The sequence below is a fragment of the Hypanus sabinus genome, chromosome 4, assembly GCF_030144855.1.
Source record: "Hypanus sabinus isolate sHypSab1 chromosome 4, sHypSab1.hap1, whole genome shotgun sequence".
Taxonomy (NCBI): domain Eukaryota; kingdom Metazoa; phylum Chordata; class Chondrichthyes; order Myliobatiformes; family Dasyatidae; genus Hypanus; species Hypanus sabinus.
Genome location: NC_082709.1, coordinates 2462633 through 2485299, shown reverse-complemented (window position 1 = coordinate 2485299; position 22667 = coordinate 2462633). Strand labels below are relative to the sequence as shown.

Genomic DNA, 22667 nt, shown 5'->3' with positions numbered 1-22667 from the left:
CGACTCGCAGTTGGTTGAATTCGTGCATGTGGAATTCGCGGATAAGGAGGGCCGACTGTATATGGAAAACTGTCAAGCTCAGCATAACCTTTCAATAAAAGTATTTCATATGTGTGGTTATCACCTAATAGCTGAAAAATTGTAAAAAAGTACCAAAGAAAAAGAGAAATGCTGTCCTGACAATGTCAGCACTCTATGCACTTGGGATCCAGACGTTAAATATACCAGCACAGACACTGGGGAAAGCCATTTGGTTACAAATACAATATGCAAAATTCAAAGTTTAAATAATAGAAGGTAATTCGATTACCCCTTTGGCAAATATCAATTTCTCTTTTTACTCTGTACCACTCATGGAACTTCTCAGATATCAACAAGAAATATATTTAAAAAATGAAGCCCTCCATTGGTCGGGGCTGACCATGGATATGGTGTCCTTGCTGTTGATGTGATACACAAGCCGACATACAAGCCAGGACAGTAAGTGATTTTACAGCCCTGTAAAGAATGACAGCACATGTTACTAAGTGACTTGCAAACAAGCTAAACGTTAACTGGAGCTGCCTAGAGCATGACCCGAACTCCCCACAGGTATGCACTAAATCTTGATGCATTTCTTCTTGCTGTGCACTGCATAATGCAGTAAGGGAAATCATGCAACCTAAAACCAGAGGAATACGCCTGGAAAATTGATAGCATAAGTCGGCATGGATCACATGAATCTTATTTGTCAGTTTCCAACAGTCTTGTGATGGATATAGATTCAAAAAAAAGCCTGAGGATGTTTTCTAGCAGGAGACAGAGCAGTTTAAAGGAATACTGCCATTCTGCTGACAGAAGACAATAACTCATTGATTATATACGAACCCTGGGACACACAGGAGCAGCCCACAACTGTCACCACAAATCCCAGCGCCAACATAGCTTGCCCATAAAGCTTGGCATTAAGTGAAATTGTGGTTATGCTATGTGCATTGAGTATTCAGGAAGGCAAATACAGCATTGGCTTTTACTGGAAGTGAGGAGGAGTACTAGGTCTTGCTACAACTGTGCAGACTATTGGTGACGTCTGGCATACAGCGTCACGTCTGGTCTCTTCAGTTAAAGGAAGGTGCACCTTGTGAGACTTCACCTTTGTTTTTCACCACAGATAATTGACCTGCTTTTGTTGTTATTTAAAATTTCCAGCATCTGCAATATATTAGTTTTTTTCAATAGTTGAAGAGGAAATTGAGTAATTCTAACCAAAATTCCATAGAAATTAGGAAAATGAGAGCTAGTCTATGGAAATATGGGGAGAAGGCAGGAACGGGGTACTGATTGTGGATGATCAGCTATGATCACAGAGAATGGTGGTGCTGGCTCGAAGGGCCAAATGGCCTATTCCTGCACCTATTATCTATTGAAATATCAAATTCTGAGGGGATTTGACAAGGTAGCTGTGAGGAAATGTTTTTCTCATGGGGGAATTAAAAGTAGAGCTGAAATAGTCTCTGACTTATTTGAGATTAAAATGAGATTAAGTTTGTTCTCTGAAAGTCGTGAATATCTTATCTGGAATTTTATGTAACAGATCAATAAGCAATACATGCTTAAGTACAATAGCTGGATATTCACGCTAGGTTAAGCAAGGTTGTGCCACCTTTCCAACAATTTTCTCTATCCTTTTTACAGCTCATGTCCAACAGTCTTCCTGTGGAACTAAAACTAAAGGGTGACTAGGGAATTCCAGAATAAATGTTACTCTCACTTTAGTCATCAGAGTGCAGCCAAGAGTCAGAGAGTAACACAGTACAGAAGCAAGCCCAACTGGATTATAGCCACCACAGTATCCTCCCTGCTGGTCTCAGTTGCCTATGTTTGGCCCACAACCCTCCAAACCCTTCACCTTGATGTAGCTATCCAAATACCTCATCAATACTGCAAATGTAGCTGCCTCAACCACTTCCTCTGGCAGCTTATTCAAAGTACAAAGTATGCATACCATGTGCAATCTGGAGATTTGTCTTCTTCCTGGCAGCCACGAAACAAGAAACCCAATAGAACCAATTCAAGACCGTCAAACACTCAGTGTGCAGAAAAGATCTATGCCAACAAATAACACGTCAATAGCATTGAGAATGAAGTTCATGAAAGTGAGTCCACAGGCAGAAAGCCAGTCACCGCTGAAGCTGATCCGGGAGTCAGTTTGTTGCAGGACACAGCCTCAGTTCAGCACAGAGACAATAAGCCTCTTGTAGCAGCAAGCTGAACACCAGCCCGTCCCTCACATCCAGCTCTGACTTGACCTTTTTATCCTGGTCTGCTGCACAAATCGGCCAAATCTTTGGTAGCTCCTCACTCTTGGACCTGGGTCCTAAACTACAGCGCCTCTTTCACTTAAGGCAGTTGAAGTTTTTCAGCATGTGTCCCCAAATCCTAAGGACTTTCTACAGGGGCACAATTGAGAGTATACTCACTGCCTGGTACGGGAACTGAAATTACCTTAATCACAGGACTCTGCAGAGTGGTGCGGGCAGCCCAGCGCATCTGTTGGTGTAAACTTCCCACACTTCCCAGAACATTTACAGTGACAGGTGCATAAAAAGGGCCCAAAGTTGGGAACCCAAGTCACCCCAACCACAAACTGTTCCAGCTGCAACCATCTGAGAAACAGTACCACAGCACAAAAGCCAGGATCAACAGGCTCCAGGGCAGCTTCTTCCACCAGGCCTTCAGACTGATTAATTCACACTGATACAATTGTATTTCTATGTTACATTGCCTGTTCTGTTGTACATCTTACTGTACACACTATTTATTACAAATTACTATAATTGTGCATTCAGAGATGTAAATTAAAGACTTTTACTCATGTATGTGAAGGATGTAAGAAATAAAGTCAATTCCATATGCACTCAAACCTGGGTCCTGCCACCTCAATTCAACTCAGACCCAACCTTTCCAATTTCATCTGGCACTTAAATCAATCAAGCTGGGTCTTTCCATGCTCTGGGGCCTGGGCCCCGCCACCTCAACTCTGCTTGCCTCGGCTCGGTTCTGCTGCACTGAATCGCCAAGCCTGCTCCAGCTATGGTCAAACATTGGCTCATTCCCCGTCCTGAGGCCCAGGCCCTGTCACCCCAATTCACCCCATACAGCTGTACCATGGAGAGCATTCTGACAGGCTGCATCGCTGTCTGGTATGGAGGGGCTACTGCACAGGACTGAAAGAAGTTGCAGAGGGTTGTAAATTTAGTCAGCTCCATCTTGGGCGCTAGCCTACAAAGTACCCAGGAATCTTTAGGGAGTGGTGTCTCAGAAAAGCAGCGTCCATTATTAAGGACCTCCAGCACCCAGGGCATTCCCTTTTCTCACTGTTACCATCAGGTAGGAGGTACAGAAGCCTGAAGGCACACACTCAGCGATTCAGGAACAGTTCCTTCCCCTCTGCCATCTGATTCCTAACTGGACATTGAATCTTTGGACACTACCTCACTTTTTTTTAAATATACAGTATTTCTGCTTTTGCAGTTTTTTTTAATCTATTCAATATACGTATACTGTAATCGATTTATTTGTTTATTTATTCGGCCCAAAACGTCGACTGTACTTCTCCCTATAGATGCTGCCTGGCCTGCTGCATTCCACCAGCATTTTGTGTGTGTTGCTTGTTTATTTATTATTATTTTTATTCTGCTAGATTATGTATTGCATTGAACTTCTGCTGCTAAATTAACAAATTTTCTGTCACCTGCCAGTGATAATAAACCTGATTCTGATTCTGACATGCCCCACAGCAACCATCCTGCACCTTCAAAACTTCAGTTCACATCACAAAAATGCCATACAGGCAGTTCAAAAACTCAGCTCCAAAAGGGAGGTTACAGGTTATTGCTTGCAGTGGTCGTGTCGGGACAGTGTAATTAATGGAATAATATATAGTTTTGTTTGTTACCAGTAAGTCATCGCTGTGCTTCACCAACACCAACTACCCACTGTGTAAGGATGTTACCTCTCGGGTATCTGAAATCTCCCTTGTTTATGTATCCTCTACAGTTTGAATCTCCAACCCTACGGAAAAAAAACTATGACCATCGAGTTTACTCACAGCCCACAAGATTAATAAACCTCAACAAGGTCTCCCCTCATTCTCCCATGTTCTAAGGAAGAAACATTCCAAGTGACCAACCTCTCTTTATAACTCAGGCCCTCTAGTCTAGGCAGACTCCACATAAGTTATTTCTGCATCCTCTTTAGCCTGTCAATAGCTTTGCTATAACAGGGAGAGCAAAACTGTGCACAATACTCCCTCTCGCTCAAGTGCACGCGATACTCTCTCTCGCTCAAAACTATGCACAGTACTCTTTCCCTCAAAACCGTACACGATACTGTCTCTCCCGCTCACTCAATGCTGCTGGAGGATGGTGTCGGAGTCCTGGGCTTTGAGCAAAGTCTAACCAAGACAGTTTGTGGGTTGGACTCCAGTTCATGTTATGACACATTTCTGATTTCTAGTCAGTCCTTGTTTTGTTGCTATTTTGGGCAACTTTGATCACATGGCAGAGGGGAAGAAGCTGTTCCTGAATCACTGAGTGTGTGTCTTCAGGCTTCCGTACCTCCTTTTTGATGGTAACAGTGTAAAGAGGGAATATCCTGGGTGGTGGGAATCTTTAAAGATGGACACTGCTCCTTGAAGATGTCTTAGATACAATGGAGGCTAGTACCCATGATGCGGCTGACTCAATTTACACATTTCTGCAATCTTGTGCAGTAGCCCCCTCCCCCTCCCAATAACAGTTGGTGATGCAGATCCCTCATTCTTCTGGATTCCACTGAGTAGAGGTCGAGAGGCATCAAACGCTCCTCATATTATAGGCCTTTCAATCCGAGAATCATCTCCTTTGAACCTTCTTGAATGGCAGCACATCCTTTAAAAGGGGCCCAAAACTGCTCACAATACTCCACGCAAGGCCTCACCAGTTCTTTATAAAGTCTCAAATTTACATCTTTGCTTTTATATTCTAGTCCTCTCAAATGAATGCTAACTTCACATTTGCCATCCTTACCACTGATTCTACCTACAAATTAATCTTTAGGGATCTTCGCCCCTCACATTTTTGAATTTTGATGTACATATGACAAGTAAAGCTACTTCAGATGAATCTCTGGGACTTCCGTCAGTCAAGGTCGACCATGTTACGTTCTAGCTGTCTATAGATATGCACACCAGGGCAGTGAAATACAGAGAGAAAGCTGTTGCCCATGTAGGAAGCTTCCCATCTCCATGCATCTGATGAACCCAAAGAAACAGCACAGACCAGCACCAGCTGTGTCACAAGAGTTACCAGTTACCATTGAACTGCCTTTCGGACTGCAGTTCCGGATATTTTTCCCCTTGGGTTTACTCCCCATGAGTGGATGTAGCCACAAACCAGCTGATGTTTAATATCAGAACTTTCTTCCTCTTAGAAATAAATGCAAGCAAATAGACATAGTTCATTAAGGCAACTATTGAGCCATAGGGTCTACTTTCTATCTTTTATACCATTGTTTATGAGCATGGGCAGGGTGAGGTGTTTTTATTTTACAGAGTATTATATCTGATTTGACTTTCATTTCTTCACAGGTATTAAGTACTTTAATAAAAGCTGATGCAAACTCTTTTTGCTATAGTGCAGTGGGTGTGTATTCATTGCTTGTAATATGAGACTGTTTCAACGTCTTTTTATCATTCTTACCTGGCAAACTGTTTCTGCAGCGCCTGCATCTGAGATGTACTGATTTCAGACTCCAGTGTAACCTCACGTAGTCGGTTTTCAGTCTTAAGCCTTAAACATCTCTCTTCCTCCAATTCACGCATCAGCTTCTCGCACTGGAAAATGCAATGAATTTCATTGAAGAAAATGTCAAAAAAAAATCCACACACAGAAGTTAAAACTTCAGAAAGCAAAGTTATCATTTCTGAATAATATCATTATATAGTTGGTGATCCGTAATTACAAAACATAAAGCAATCCTTATTACTAAATTTTCCACTTACTCATGTGTTAAGCAGGCACATAGCAGTAACTAGTGGGAAGGTTACTTACAGAGAATATGATCTTTAGTCATTTTAAAAGTAGCAAAAAATTTATGTAGAAATAGAAAAAAATGTTTTTCCACAATTAACTACAGTACACCTAAAAAGAGTAGTGTAATTCTACCATGGGTGGTCACAAGCCTGGCTGTGAAAGAAGAAGGGTTGTGCAGAAGGATAGCAATAGCATCCTCTAGGATCCCAGAGCTACAGAAACGGCAGCAGAGACTCCAGAGCCCTCACCCCTGGGGGAGGAAGGATCTTTGAAAACACATGGGTCAACTTGAAAGATTAGCTCTGGACTTTGGACTCTTGCTGTCAGCAGCCTATGCCCAGTAGCAGTGATGGGTTTAAGAGAAAGAAGTAAAAGAATATTTTAACTGTTATAACAGCAGGGGAATTCTGAATGTAAAATTTGCTACAAAGCAAAGGGGATAGGCTCATTGAATACTTTGACAAAAGTTGGACAAAAGCAAATTGCAACTAGAATTAGTAGAATAGAATTTGCATATAATTACGCATGCTCTTTGATACTTGTTGGTTCATGTTCTGCAGGACTGAAGCCTAGCACAAAAGAAGTGGATTCATCTTCACTCCGGAAGTAATAGAATCAACACAACAGTGTGGAAAGTTGCCCGGGTATATCCTGTCCATTAAAATCTCAACAAATTGAACTCAAGTTATTTCTCTACTCTCAGTCATTAGCAAAGCGATGAATGGAAACGCTTTTCAGCAGCACTCGCTCTCTAATAACCTGCTCATTGTGCTTATGAGCTTATCACAACCTTTATTAAAAACATGGACTAATGAGCTGAACCCCAGAGGAGAGGTGAGAGGGACCGACCTTCAAATCATAATAGCATTTGGCCAAACTGTAGTCATACGCCACAGAAAATAAAGTGATCTCACTTTGAAGGTCAATCATTTTCAGCCTGCAATATTACCAAAGTATTTCCTCAGGCCAATGATGTTCAGCTTCCTCACTGATAACATTCCTTCCATGATAACAGAATTGTGGAAGTTCATGGAAGATTGCGATGTCCAGCTCCATTTAGAGCTCTTCAGAAAGTGAAGGTCTTCAAGAAATAATCTTTCAAGAATCACTAGATACTGACATGGTTCTGCAGGACTGAAAAATTGTAAAAGTTTCTCCACTCTTTTAGAAGGGAGGGAGGAAGAAGAAAGGAAATTATCACCCAGTTAGCCTGAATTCAGTGGTTGAGTAGATTTTGCAGTCCATTGAGGTTTCGGGGTACTTGGAGCCCACATGATAAAATAGGCCAAAGTCAGAATTTCCTTAAGGGGAAATCTTGCCTGACAAATCTGTTGGAATTCTTTGAAGAAATAACAAGCAGGATAGACAAAAGAGAGTCCATGAATGTTGCTTACTTGTCTTTTTAGAAGGAGTTTGACAAGGTGTCACACATGAGGCTGCTTAACAAGTTAACAGCCCACAGTATTACAGGAAAGATATTGGCGTGGATAGAAGTTCGGCTGACTGGCAGGAGGCAAAGTGTTAGATTAAAAGGGGCTATGTCTGGTTGCCAGGCAATGACTGGTGGTGTTCCAAAGAGATTAGAGTTGGGACAGCCGCTTTTCACATTATATGTCAATGATTTGGATGATGGAATTAATGACTCCATGTCCATGCTTGCAGACGATACGATTGCAGGTGGGGACAAAGTAGTATTGAAGAAGCAGTAAGTCTGCAAAAGGACTTAGACAAATTAGGGGAGTGGGCAAAGAAGTGGCAGATGGAAAATAGTGTAGGGAAATGTACAGTCATGCACTTTGGTGGAAGGAATAAAGGGATAGACTATTTTCTAAACAGGGAAAACAATTAAAAATCAGAGGAGCAACGAGACTTGGAAGTCCTCATGCATGGTTCTCTAAAGATTAACTTGCAGGTTGAATCAGTGGTAAGGAAGGCAAATATAACGTTAGCAATCACTTTGAGAAGACTATGATATAAATGCAAGGATGGGATGCTGAGGCTTTATAAGGCATTGTTCAGACTGCAATAGCAGTATCATGAACAGTTTTGGGCCCCTCATCTAAGAAAAAATGTGATGACATTGGAGAAGGAAGTTCAGGAGAATGATTCTTTGTCTGAAAGGATTAATGTATGTGGAGCATTTTATGGCTCTGGGCCTGTACTCACTGGAGTAATGAAGAATGAGGGGGAATCTCACTGAAATTTATTGAATATTGCAAGGCCTCAATAGAGTGGATATAGAAAGGATGCTTCCTATAGTGGGGGAGTCTAGTACCAGGGTGCAGTGCCTCAGAATAGAAGAGTGCCAATTTAGAACAAGGATAAGGAAGAATTTCTTTAGTTAGAGGGTAGTGAATCTGTATATTATTACCATGGACAGCCATGGAGGCCAAATCATTGCGTACATTGAAAGAGGAGGTTTTTAGGTTCTTGATTACTCAGAATGTCGAAGGTCGCAGAAGAAGGCAGGAGAATGGGGTTGAGAGAGATAATACATCAGTCATGACGGAATGCAGAGAAGACTCGATAGCGGGAATAGCCTAATTATGCTCCTATAGTCTTATTAGCAATTACAAGTAAGCACCATCTTCTCATTGCTACGATCAGAGAGGAGGTACAGAAGCCTGAAGACAAGCAAATGTTTCAAAAAAAGCTTCTTCCCCATCAACATGACAATGAACCTTTGAGCACCGTTTCACTTTTCCCTCACTGTTTGCACTACTTATTTATTTTTTATATATTTTTGTTGTAACTTATAGCAATTTTTATGTATTGCGCTGAACTGCCACAAAACAACAATTTTCATGACGCATTTCTGTGATAATGGTGGCATAGTGGCATCAGCGCTGGACGTTGGGGTGGAAGGTCCCGAGTTTGGATCCAGCCGGCTCCCATGCACGCTTTCCATCCATACTGGGTTAAGCGTCGAGCTAGCAATTCGACCTCATAAAAAAGAAATTGCCTGCTACAGAAACATCAAAAGCAAAAAAAAAGTTGATGGCCTATGCTCTCTCGTGAGTTGAAAGGCAATTTCTCTTTCTTTCTCTCTCATATCTGTGATAATAAACCTGATTCTGATTATTTAGTCTCCCTTGATGCACAGCAAGCTTACTGATTTAATTATTTTTCATTCTTCTGTTTATAACTGCAATTTTTTAAATAATTAACTTCACATCTTTGGTCTTCACTCTGTCATAGGACATCTCCTTCACTGTCTTTACTGTTAGCGATTTAAGCACTCATTTTTCCATTAGAGTTTTGCAATTTCTGATGAAGAATGAACCTTGATTTGGAGATGGTGACTGAGGTTCCCTCCATCTGATGACCAACAAAACTAATTCTTAATTTAATATACTTCCTATCTCCATCCAGAAAGTTTGTTTCCTTTGGTTTCTATCTCTGCTTGACTCTTTCTACCTCTTCACTACTTTTTGACTCTGAGTTTAGGTTCAATGCTAACAAACGTACCTCTGTCTAAGATCTTCCTTGCCAAAGTAAGAGGTACTTCCTGCTGGAGAGCCAAACTGTTACATGACAGCATCTACAGAAACATCTGCAGCTCAAAATTAGATGTTTGTGTGGACAGAGGAGCCATAAAACAAGATAATGAACAGAATTATAGAAATGGGAACTTACAAAATGATAATTGGCATAGGACTCTAAGTTACAATGTAAAATTTTAAGTGAATTTTTGGATATCTAAGAATTGTATATTTTTTCTTAATGATCCAAGTGTCAAGAATGTTTGTTATCATATGCCAGCACGAGTGTAAAGGAGAACAAGATGATTGTTACTTTGGATCTAATACAGCATAAATACACAAACCCACCCAGTTCCTTTGCCTAGCCAGCAACATATCACACACAAAGTGCTGGAGGAACTCAGCAGCCCAGGCAGGACACAAGCGAAGGGTCTCAGCCTGAAATGTCAACTGTACTCTTTTCTATAGATGCTGCTTGGCCGGCTCAGTTCCTTCAGCACTTTGTGTGTTGCAGATTTCTCTTGTTTGTGAAAAGATTTTAGAAAATTGTTCCAAATGACATTGCCATGTTCCCCGTTTAGCATTACCCAATGCATGGTGATTTCCTCATGACCAATTCCAGTACAGTATATGAAATGTCACAGCTTCAAAGTAGGTCAGGGATAATAATAAATTTTCTTCCTTCTACTTAACAATGAATATAGAAACATAGAAACATAGAAAATAGGTGCAGGCGTAGGCCATTCGGCCCTTCGATCCTGCACCGCCATTCAGTATGATCATGGCTGATCATCCAACTCAGAACCCTGTACCTGCTTTCTCTCCATACCCCCGATCCTTTTAGCAACAAGGGCCATATCTAACTTCCTCATAAATATAGCCAATGAACCGGCCTCAACTGTTTCCTGTGACAGAGAATTCCACAGATTCACCACTCTCTGTGTGAAGAAGTTTTTCCTCATGTCAGTCCTAAAAGGCTTCCCCTTTATCCTTAAACTGTGACTCCTCATTCTGGACTCCCCCAACATCGGAAACAATCTTCCTGCATCTAGCCTGTCCAATCCCTTTAGAATTTTATACATTTCAATAAGATCCCCCCTTAGTCTTCTAAATTCCAGTGAGTATAAGCCTAGTCAATCCAGTCTTTCTTCATATGTAAGTCCTGCCATCCCAGGAATCAATCTGGTGAACCTTCTTTGTACTCCCTCTATGGCAAGAATGTCTTTCCTCAGATTAGGGGACCAAAACTGCACACAGTATTCTAGGTGCGGTCTCACCAAGGCCTTGTACAACTGCAGTAGAACCTCCCTGCTCCTGTACTCAAATCATTTTGCTATGAAAGCCAACATACCATTTGCCTTTTTCACCGCCTGCTGTACCTGCATGCCCCCCTTCAATGACTGGTGTACAATGACACCCAGGTCTCGTTGCATCTCCCCTTTTCCTAATCGGCCACCATTCAGATAATAATCTGTTTTCCTGTTCTTGCAACCAAAGTGGATAACCTCACATTTATCCACATTAAATTGCATCTGCCATGAATTTGCCCACTCACCTGATCTATTCAAGTCACCCTGCATCCTGTTAGCATCCTCCTCATAGCTAACACCGCCGCCCAGCTTCGTGTCATCCTCAAACTTGGAGATGCTGCATTTAATTCGCTCGCCTAAATCATTAATATATATTGTAAACAACTGGGGTCCCAGCACTGAGCCTTGTGGTACCCCACTAGTCACTGCCTGCCATTCTGAAAAGGTCCCGTTTACTCCCACTCTTTGCTTCCTGTCTGCCATCCAAATCTCTATCCACATCAATACCATACCCCCAATACCGTGTGCTTTAAGTTTGCACACTAATCTCCCGTGTGGGACTTGTCAAAAGTCTTTTGAAAATCTAAATATACCACATCCACTGGCTCTCCCCTACCCACTCTACTAGTTACGTCTTCAAAAAATTCTATAAGGTTCGTCAGACATGATTTTCTTTTCACAAATCCATGCTGACTTTGTCTGATGATTTCACCTCTTTCCAAATGTGCTGTTATCACATCTTTGATAACCGACTCTAGCATTTGCCCCACTACCGATATCAGACTAACTGGTCTATAATTCCCCGGTTTCTCTCTCCCTCCTTTTTTAAAAAGTGGGGTTACATTAGCCACCCTCCAATCCTCAGGAACTAATCCAGAATCTAAGGAGTTTTGAAAAATTATCACTAATGCATCCACTATTTCTTGGGCTACTTCCTTAAGCACTCTGGGATGCAGACCATCTGGCCCTGGGGATTTATCTGCCTTTAATCCCTTCAATTTACCTAACACCACTTCCCTACTAACATGTATTTCCCTCAGTTCCTCCATCTGACTAGACTATCTGTCCCCTACTATTTCCGGAAGATTATTTATGTCCTCCTTAGTGTAGACAGAACCAAAGTAGTTATTCAATTGGTCTGCCATGTCTTTGTTCCCTATGATCAATTCACCTGTTTCTGAATAAAATCCTATTCTTCCATGAGAATTGGAAAGTTATATATTCAAATTCCTTCCTTTTAAGAGTGAAGAATGCAGAATCCATTTAACAATTAAGCATCGTAAAGAAAACCTTTCACCACTTCATTACAACACATGACGTTGTTGATCATTGATAATTACTTTAAACAACCTACAAATGAACCTTATACAAAATGCTGGAGGAACTCCGCAGGTTAGGCAGCATCTATGGAAGTGAATAAGCAGTCAACAGTTTGGGCCATGGCCCTTCTTCAGGACTGGAAAGGAAGGAGAAAAATGGCAGTATAAAAAGGAGTGGTGGGGTGGGGAAGGAGGATTGCTGGAAGGTGATAGGTGAAGAGCGAGTCTGGGTGAGTCATGGTCGAAGAGTCGGAGGGTAGCAGAGATCACAAAGGGGGAGAAGTGGGAGAAGGTCTCACTGAACTGCAGTGGAAGAAACCCTGCAGTGAAGCAGCAAATCCTGAACATGAAAAATGCTGCAGATGCTGAAAATCCAGAGCAACACATGATGAATTCTATAAAAGCACCTACTATAATGCAGGGGCAAGACATTATGACAACCACACCCAGAATAACATTTACTGCATTTAGTTGGCTGGTGGCCTTCAGTGAAATTTAGTCAGAGATAGAAGTCCAGCCAACATCTTACACATATGCAAGAAAACCAAGAAGGATTTTGAACTGCCTTCTATCAAGTTTCTTGGAAGAAAACAAGAGCTGGTAAAAAGAAAATTGAGTAAGGCAACATAATTTACTTGTCAGATAGTCCTTTCAAAAGACCTGAAAACAATCTAGGCTGAGTGTTTTGAAAATGCAAATTCTGATTCAGCACGGATAGAGGATTGCAACTGGTAGTTTTAATCACAAGGGTGATGGACACATACATGGCGATACATGGAATACACATTATGCTCAGCAGATGATGGTTCAATCTGGCACATCAGCACCAGCGAATAACACGACCATCCTTCAGACAGTCAAGTGATCTAGCACCTGAATCGGCTTCATTTCTTGCCAATCTCACTGGCTAAAGCAGCAAACAAGATGGAAATTAACAAGCAAGAGAAAATTTGCGGATGCTGGAAATCCGAGCAACACGCACAAAATGTTGGATGAACTCAGCAGGCCAGGCAGCATCAATGGAAAAAAGAACAGTCGATGTTTCGGACTGAAATCCTTCGATAGGACTGGAGAAAAATAGCTGAAAAGTAGATTTAAAAGGTAGGGGGAGGGGAGAGAAAAATGCCAGGTGACAGGTGAAACCTGGAGGGGGGAAAAGCTCTTTAAAAGAGCTTTTAAATCTTTTAAATCTACTCCTCAGCTTTTTTTTCCTCCAGTCCTACCTACCTCAGCTGTCTCGCCTGCTGCATTCCTCCAACATTTTGTGTGTGTTGCTCATAATTAACAAGGCCAAGAGTGAAAGGAGAGCAGGTGTTCAGCACCATCTGCCTGAGTTTGAATGGTCTCCTGCTTGTTGCTTTTCTTTGAATGGGTTCTCTGGTACTTCTTTGTTTCATGGCAGTCTGCGGGAAGACAAATGTCGGGGTTGTATACTGTATGATAATGAATGAAGCCTACCTGACCTCATCTTGCCTCTACCTACGCTTACGTGTAGAATTAACTCAACCATAGTGAGCCGTGTGCAATGTGCTTCTAGCTTAGAAAGAAGATGTGGAAATTCTTCTCACGCACTAGTATCCTTTTTTTAAAATGAGACTCCACAGCAGTAATTCTGAGTCAGGCTGAAATATTATAACATTAGGTAATAATGACGTGAGAAGGAATCTGAATCCAAGAGAGATCACACATGTAGTGAAGAATAATGTTTCACTGAAAGAAAGAATGAATATTACTACTCAACAGTCTTCATTAGATTCCATGGTAAATACAATGGAGCTTATTTTTAAACATGGGCTTTTATGTTATACAAATATAATCTAAATGGGCAGTATCTGCTTCCAGGTTCCTTTGCTTGCTGGTTAAGCCCTGCCCCGAGGCTCACCAGCTGTCAAAACTATCAAAAGACTTTGAATTTTTCTGAATGCCTGACACTCATCCATCAAAAAAATGTTCAACAATTAGAAAAGCAACCACACTTATACTTTTACAAAGCAACCAAACATACTAAAGATTATAATTCTATCCAACTTCCGCCAGAAGTCCAAATAAACCAAGAAGGGATTTAGAAATGTTTAATTAGAACTAGAACAATACATTAAAACCAAGTACATTTAAGTTAAACAATAACACACACAAAATGCTGGTAGAATACAGCAGGCTAGGCAGCATCTATAGACGAAGGGTCTCAGCCCAAAATGTCGACAGCGCTTCTCCCTGTAGATGCTGCCTAGCCTGCTGTGTTCCACCAGCACTTTGTGTGTGTTGTTGTTTGAATTTCCAGCATCTGCAGATTTCCTCATGTTTACATTTAAGTTAGCTCATTTAATTGAAACAAAGATAAGTAACCTGAAAATTAGAGCAGCACAAAATGCTAGAGGAGTTCAGCAATTCAGGCAGCATCTACAGGGGAATAAATAGAAAGTGAGGGGGTGTGGTGAGGGGAGTTCAGCGAGTCAGGCAGCATCTACAGGGGAATAAATAGAAAGAGAGGGGGTGTGGTGAGGGGAGCTCAGAGAGTCATATGGCATCTACAGGGGAATAAATAGAAAGTGGGGGGTGTGGTGAGGGGAGTTCAGAGAGTCATATGGCATCTACAGGGGAATAAATAGAAAGTGAGGGGGTGTGGTGAGGGGAGTTCAGCGAGTCATATGGCATCTACAGGGGAATAAATAGAAAGTGAGGGGGTGTGGTGAGGGGAGTTCAGAGAGTCAGGCAGCATCTACAGGGGGGATAAATAGAAAGTGAGGGGGTGTGGTGAGGGGAGTTCAGCGAGTCAGGCAGCATCTACAGGGGGAATAAATAGAAAGTGAGGGGGTGTGGTGAGGGGAGTTCAAAGAGTCAGGCTGCATCTACAGGGGAATAAATAGAAAGTGAGGGGGTGTGGTGAGGGGAGTTCAGCGAGTCAGGCAGCATCCACAGGGGAATAAATAGAAAGTGAGGGGGTGTGGTGAGGGGAGTTCAGTGAGTCAGGCAGCATCTACAGGGGGAATAAATAAAAAGTGAGGGGGTGTGGTGAGGGGAATTCAGCTAGTCAGGCAGCATCTACAGGGAAATAAATAAAAAGTGAGGGGGTGTGGTGAGGGGAGTTCAGAGAGTCAGGCAGCATCTACAGGGGGAATAAATAGAAAGTGAGGGGGTGTGGTGAGGGGAGTTCAGAGAGTCAGGCTGCATCTACAGGGGAATAAATAGAAAGTGAGGGGGTGTGGAGAGGGGAGTTCAGCGAGTCAGGCAGCATCCACAGGGGAATAAATAGAAAGTGAGGGGGTGTGGTGAGGGGAGTTCAGAGAGTCAGGCGGCATCTACAGGGGAATAAATAGAAAGTGAGGGGGTGTGGTGAGGGGAGCTCAGAGAGTCAGGCAGCATCCACAGGGGAATAAATAGCCAATGTTCCAGGCTGAGACACTTCATGAGAATAGGAAGAAAGTGAGTGGGGTGTGGTGAGAGAAGTTCAAAATGGCAGGTGAAAGGTGAAGCCTGATGAGGGGGAAGGTAGGTGAGTGGTGGGAGGGAATTGGAATGAGAAGTTGCAAGATGATAGGTGGAAAAGGTGAAGGGCTAAAGAACCATGAATCTGATAACGGACCAAGCGAGAAAGGGAAGGATGATGGGCAGGTGAGGAGAAGGGAAGGGTAAAAGGGGTACCAGAAAGGGGAATGGAGAAAAGAGAGAAGCCGTTGGGGGGAAAATTACTGAAATATAGAGGAATTAATGCTCATACGATCCAATTGGAGGCTGCCCATATGAGGTGTTGCCCCTCCAACCTGGAGTATCCTCAATATGACAGTAGATTTGGCCATGAATTCATATGTCAGAATGGGAATTGGAAAAAAGTTAAATGGAAACCACACCAGTTAAGATAGCTAGAGCGCAGGTGCTCGATGAAGTTGTCCCCAGACCTTTGTAGGCTCTCACCAATGTCGAGGAGACCACCTGTATTCCTTCCTTCCTCACCATCTTATTCTGACTTCTCACTTCCTTTCCAGTCCTAATGAAGGGACTTGGCCCAAAAGGTCGAATGTTTATTCATTTCCATAGATGCTACCCAACCTGCTGGGTTCCTCCAGCATTTGGTGTATGTTGATTTGGATTTCCAGCATTTGCAGAATCTCTCGTGCTTACGTTACCTGACAATTACCTCACTTGGGGCAAGTGTTGAGATAAATGAAGGTTTTCAACCTGCTTATCAGAGTACTCTTTGGGAACTAGTTGACATGATCAGGATTTCTGATCTGGCTATTGTTCACAATTGTACTTGATAGAAAAAACAATAGTCAGTATTCATAATCACAAACAAGAGAAAATCTGCAGCTGGAAATCAAAGTAACACACATAAAATGGTGGAGGAACTCAGTAGATCAGGCAGCATCTATGGAAAGGAGTAAACAGTTGATGTTTTGGGCCATGTCCCTTCATCAGGAATATTCATATTATCAAATGTTTCCTCATTTCATCTTCCTTAGACATAAATATTTTGCTGAGAAGTGTTTTAACATTATTGCATGTTCAATTTGCAAAGACACCTCTCACAGAGAAAGACAAAATATTGTTGAAGTTGAGAATGTCAACAGAAGAAACTTCTGGTAAGCTACTTAACTGACAACCGAGTCCCGCTGAGCTTTCTGCTTTGTCTGCTGTGCTCACATCTGGTCCCTTCCAGCTGTCCATCTTTCCCATTGTACTTCCAATATGATTTTTCTACTAATATGACTACCTGTCATGTTGGATCATTCAAGAAACTTTTTAACTGCTCTGTAGTTCCAAGTTCTCAGTGTGGGTGACCCTGTGATGCAGCAAAATACCCACCACTGTTCTGAAAAATCAATGGCTTTTGATCCCTTAAGGCAAGTAATCAGGTGAGAACATTTGTTGAAAATTAACTCATTTTATTCACATTCCAAGTTCATGACTCCTCACCTGCCTGGTTCCCCAGGTAATACATTATCTTTCTGTTTACATCTTTGAATCAGTCTCGTTTTACTCTCCAGTTCCTTAGGAGAATTTGCAACTCACTTATTTCTGCACCATAAATGAATCTCTCAGTGACCCATGAATCTCAATGGGTTTTGATTGTACTGAGGTCCTGAACATGTTCTTGGTCATTTCTCTTTGCACCTGCAATCACTGCACAAGAGGCATTTTATTTCTCTCTCTGTTGAAGCCCTTTAAGAAAATAAGGTACATTTTCAGGTCAATCTGATCTGAACACTACTTTGCAAAAGTCATTCTCATTTAGCCTCCTGTCCATGCACAATAAAACACTGGACAACCTCCCTCCTTTGTCTTCTCTCCATTTCTATTCTAATCTTCACACACTGGCAGCTCCATGTTATTTTTACACCTTTTCTCCCCCATTCCCACTGTACATATTCTTCCATCTTTGACACATTTCTCTGATTTCAAACTTTTGTATTTCTTTCTTCTTGTCCCCACATTCTATCCTTACGCCACCCCAAACCTACATTTAGCATCTGGTCATTCACTACTTTTCATTGGCAGTATTTATAAGCTTGACAATAAAACAACAAATTGCTGCTTAAATTCATGACACCTCATTTGCGCCGATATCAAGTGAGTTTAACTCCTGTCTTGACAACATTTTGGAATTGATCTATTGTTGTCATGTTTACTGAGATACAGTGAAAAATTTGTCTTGCCCAGATCCGATCGTTACAAGGTAAATGAATAACAGAATGCAGAATATAATGTAATAGGTACAGAAAAAGTGCAGTGCAAGTGAACAATAAAATGCAAGATCATAATGAAATAGATCATGACATTGAGTCTATCGTGTCTAGAATTAGAACAGCAGGGTAGAAGTTGTTCTTGAGTTGGCATGTGCTTTTAGCATTTTCTACCCAAGGAGTGAGTGAATGAAGGGTGGGGTCTTTGGTTATACTAGTTACTCCACTAAGGCAGTGAAAAGAGCAGAGTCCATGGAGATGGCTATGTGCTGGGCTGGATGCAAAGCTCGCTGCCGTCTCTCATGGTTATGGGCACGCAGCTGCCATGACACACCTAGATAGGATGTTTTCTATCATGCTTTGGTGAACTTGCTGAAGGTCGATAGGGAAATGCCACATTTCATAAGGAAGCAGAAATGTCAGCAAGATTTCTTAGACCGTAAGATACAGGAGCAGAATTAGGCCACTTGGCCCATCGAGTCTGCTCCATCATTTCATTATGGCTGATACATTGCCCTCTCAACTCCAATCACCCATGTGTCCCTTCACGCCCTGACTAATCAAGAATCTATCAACCTCTGCCTTAATTATAGCCAATGATTTGAGGTCCACAGCTGCCAGTGGAAATGTATTCCACAGATTCACCATTAGACGAAGAAATTCCTCCTTATCTCCGTTTGAAATGGATGTCCCTCTCTTGACAATAGCATCCATGTGGCCGGGCCAGGACAGGCATTGATTCTCAGAGACATGATCTCTCAACCTCCACATTGTTGATCAGACAAAAGCATGAGCACCACTCCATTCTCTATGTCAATGTATGGTGTGCTATGAGGTCAGAGCCAGCAGTCACAGATGACTCTACTGAAACTCTGATTCCTTTAAGCAATGATGGGTTTACAAAACTGGAATTACTTACTTAGCAGCCACATGGATACACCAAAGTCCTTAAGCAAACATTGTCAGAGAAACATTGCCCAAATATGATGACACTTTCAAAATAATCTGTCACATATACCGATTAGCACAGATGTCAAATAAAGATTATTACTACACATGAACGGCAGCTCCTTACTCTTTCAAGAACAAAGTGAAAGAAGAAATTGAAAACTTGGAAGAAGAGGTGTATGATCAAATTGTCACATAACCTACAACAGATAAGAAGTAAGATTTTGCTGTGGTTACAAGAAAACTTTAAAAATAATAATTAAGTACAATATTCTTTACTACCCTCCTAGGACTTGCACATACTTTGTCAGGATTCACTTTGACTTGTTGCATGCCTTTGTGTAGCACTGACTGTGCATAACGGCAGTCAAATGTTCCTCACAACTGAAACCTGTAAGGGATTACACCCCCCATGTAATTGTTGCAGAGTCAAATTCCCACCAAAGATCTCCCGTGCCCTTCAATACGGGAACGGAAGCAATGCAGCTGTGCTTTTGTAAAGTCAGAGGTGGTGTAACTCTGTCTGGAGCTAAATGTAAATGGGATGCAATCTGTTAAATACAAAGTTCATGCTGTCTTGATAGACAAGTATCCAGAGAGTTCTTTCTCTTTCCTGGCAATGATTCAATATTATCTTTCTTCACCTTGCACTGTTTTACTGATTTCCTAAAAACAAGAAAAAGTAGAAATGGACACTAACTGTGCCTCCATTGATCATACACACAAAGAGCTGTATGACCAGAGTACACAGAATTGAGATTTGCTGTGGGTTCACTAGGACACACTGAGAACCCTAAAACTAGCTTCCAGAGTTTGGTGCTGTCATCATGTTGTGGATATTTTTATTGAAGGAAGCTTCGCATTGAAAACAATTAACTCAGATCTGAAGAAATTGTACTGGAGCTCACTAGGACAACTCCTTTTCTCCCCCAATCAGAATCACAAACTGCTTATTGGCATTTCTGGGTCCCAGAGAAACAATTCCATAAACGACAGATTCCAGGATGCAAAGATGGCCCATTAAAGATCATAGTTTACTTATTGAATTAAATGTTGTTTGTCAAAGCAAAATATAATTTCCGACACTGTCCAGATTATTTATTGGTCTGACATTGGCAGCCAAATTGGGATTTCACAGTGTAACTTTTAGACAAGGATTCTTCTATTACAGAGGTTGCTCTCGCAACTCAGCTGAACAACAGGTTTATGAGCACAGGACTGACCAGTTAGACAAATGATCGAATGAACATTTCTGGGCTGAATTAGAGGAGAAAGCAGAGAGGCTGCAATAACTCAACGTAAAGCAATTCCAACAAATGGATTCAGTGAAGCAAGTGCTGCACCTGCCCCCACAAAACCCTCCCTCTCTGCACCCACCCCCACAAACCCCTCCCTCTTTGCACCCACCCCCACAAACCCCTCCCTCACTGCACCTGACCCCACACCTCCTCCCTCACTACCATTCAGAGCACCAAACTGTCCTTCCAGGTGAGGCAATACTTCACCTGCGAGCCTGTTGGGGTCATACACTGCATCTGGTGCTCGCATGGGGGCCTCCTGTATATCAGTGAGACCCGACGTAGATCGGGGGACTGTTTCACAGAGCACCTACATACCTACATTTCATCCGTCAGAAGATGTGGGATCTCCCAATGGCCACTGATTTTATTCCACTTCCCATTCTCATATTTCAATCCATGGCCTCCTCTACTGTTACGATAAGACCAAACTCAAGCTGGAGGAGCAACAATTTATACTCCGTCCGAGTAGCCTCCAACCTGATGGCATGAACGTCAATTTCCTGAACTTCCAGTAATGGCCTCCCACCCCAACTTCACCATTCCCATCGCCTTTCACCTCCCTCTAGGGCTCCTCCCCCTTTTCTTTCTTCCATGGCCTTCTGTCCTCTCCTACCAGATTCCCCCTTCTCCAGCCCTGTATCTCTTTCACCAATCAACCTCCCAGCAATTTACTTTATCCCTCCACCTCCCGATTCCACCTATCACCTTGTTTCTCTTACCCCTCCCCCCAGCTTTTAAATCTACTCATTTTTTTTCTCCAGTCCTGCCAAAGGATCTCTGCCCAAAATGTCAACTGTGGTTTTTTTCCCCATAGATGCTGTCTGGCTTGCTGAATTCCTCCAGCATTTTGTGTGTGGTGCTTGGATTTTCAGCATCTGCAGATCTTCACTTGTTTGTAAATGGATTCAGTTCTCACTTGTCTCTCAAGGACAACATTGCATACACAGCATCGCATCATCATCATGTGCCTTGTCATATGACATGGGTGATCATAGTCTTGGCACAATATAGCACATATCCAAAACCTCAGACAAGTTGAAGTCAACACACGAATTGAGCAAGCATTAGATTCAGCACTGGGATGTTGGCAAATGTCAGTTTTATTGTTCATAAAGGTATTTAATACTTCTCAGAAATAATACCAGAAACTTTCTCATAAAGAGATGTGCAATGAAGAATTTATTCCTGAAATCCACTTGAATCAAACTGCTATTGAAAGCTTGTAGGACAGCGATAAAGATGCAGATTTGAGGAACTGATAGTACAGATCTACTGATGTTGCAGTGTTTGCCAAGCTTGGTAATTAGCTTACAGGCATTTCATCAGCAGTCAAAGTGATATCCTCAATGCGCAATTGTCGGTGTTTCTCTCTGGGAGCGCCCACGTTTATATAGATCCCTGAGTTCCCTTGTCTCACTCATAGAACATAGGAATCTACCGCACGTTACAGGCCCTTCGGCCCACAATGTTGTGCCAACCATGTAACGTACTCTAGAAATTGCCTAGAATTTTCCTAGCTCTTAGCCCTCTATTTTCCAAAGTTCCATATTGTGGTGAACTACGTGCCTGTCTGGACACGCCCCCTGCTGACTGCTCCTGTGGCTCCTCCCACAGACCCCAGTATAAAGGTGATTGAGGCCTGAGCCCTGCCCTCAGTCTCCAGGATGTAGTATGGTGGTCAACTACTGCTTGTTCTTTCTTCCAGTCAATAAAAGCCGATATCTCGCCTCACGTCTCAGACAGTTATTGATGGTGCATCACATATACCTATCTAAGAGGCTCTTAAAAGACCCTATTGCATCCACCTCCATCACTGTCACCAGCATTGCATTCCACGTACCCACCACTCTCTGTAAAAACTTACCCCTGACATCCCCTCAGCACCTATTTCCAAACATCTTAAAACTATGCCCCCTCATGTTAGGCATTCAGCCATAGAACATTACAGCACGGAAACAGGCTTTTTGGCCCTTCTTGGCTGTGCCTAGTCCCACTGACCTGCACCTGGCCCATATCCCTCCATACACTTCTCATCCATGTACATGTCCAAGTTTTTCTTAAATGTTAAAAGCGAGCCCGCATTTACCACTTCCTCTGGCAGCTCATTCCACACTCCCACCACTCTCTGTGTGAAGAAGCCCCCCTCTTTCAGCCCTGGGACAAAGCCTCAGGCTAACCACACGATCAATGCCCTTCATCATCTTACACACCTCTATCAGGTCACCTCTCATCCTCCTGATGAGTTACCCCTTCAGTTGACCTTTTGAGTTCTATTTACTTGTATTTCTTTGACTGCTAAGAGTTCATAGATGGTGCCTATTTCGATAAGTTTGTCTACCAAGTTATCAGAAGGGAACCATACTTCTAAAAGTTATTATGCCTGCGTTATGCTTGCCTGCACCAGGAACTCTGGGATATCCCAGTTAAAGTGGTGTCCTTCTTGGCTCATGTACCAAGATCAGCAACGGTGGATCATGTCTCCAGTGTGTGTTCCTATAAACAAGTTGCGTTTATGTCCTGTCTAGCTGACGTAGTTCTTGTTGCTCTCTCCGCATTGCTTTTCTCGGCTATCT

At 42.3% G+C, this 22667-nt stretch overlaps 1 protein-coding gene across 15 annotated transcripts in view; it reads right to left on the bottom strand.

The window, feature by feature from the left end:
• nckap5l (NCK-associated protein 5-like) overlaps window positions 1-22667 on the bottom strand; it is a 954759-nt gene that overhangs the window by 489654 nt on the left and 442438 nt on the right. For 14 of the 15 annotated variants that reach the window (XR_009511536.1, XR_009511537.1, XR_009511538.1 and 11 more), the window contains one exon: window positions 5721-5854. Coding sequence is in view for 12 of the 15 variants with exons in the window: in XM_059966283.1 (XP_059822266.1) it covers window positions 5721-5854 (134 nt within the window). In the remaining 3 variants the exon portion in view is untranslated. Of the gene's footprint in view, window positions 1-5720; window positions 5855-16875; window positions 16992-22667 lie in introns of those variants that run through there. The other variant, XM_059966286.1, reaches the window with a different exon arrangement.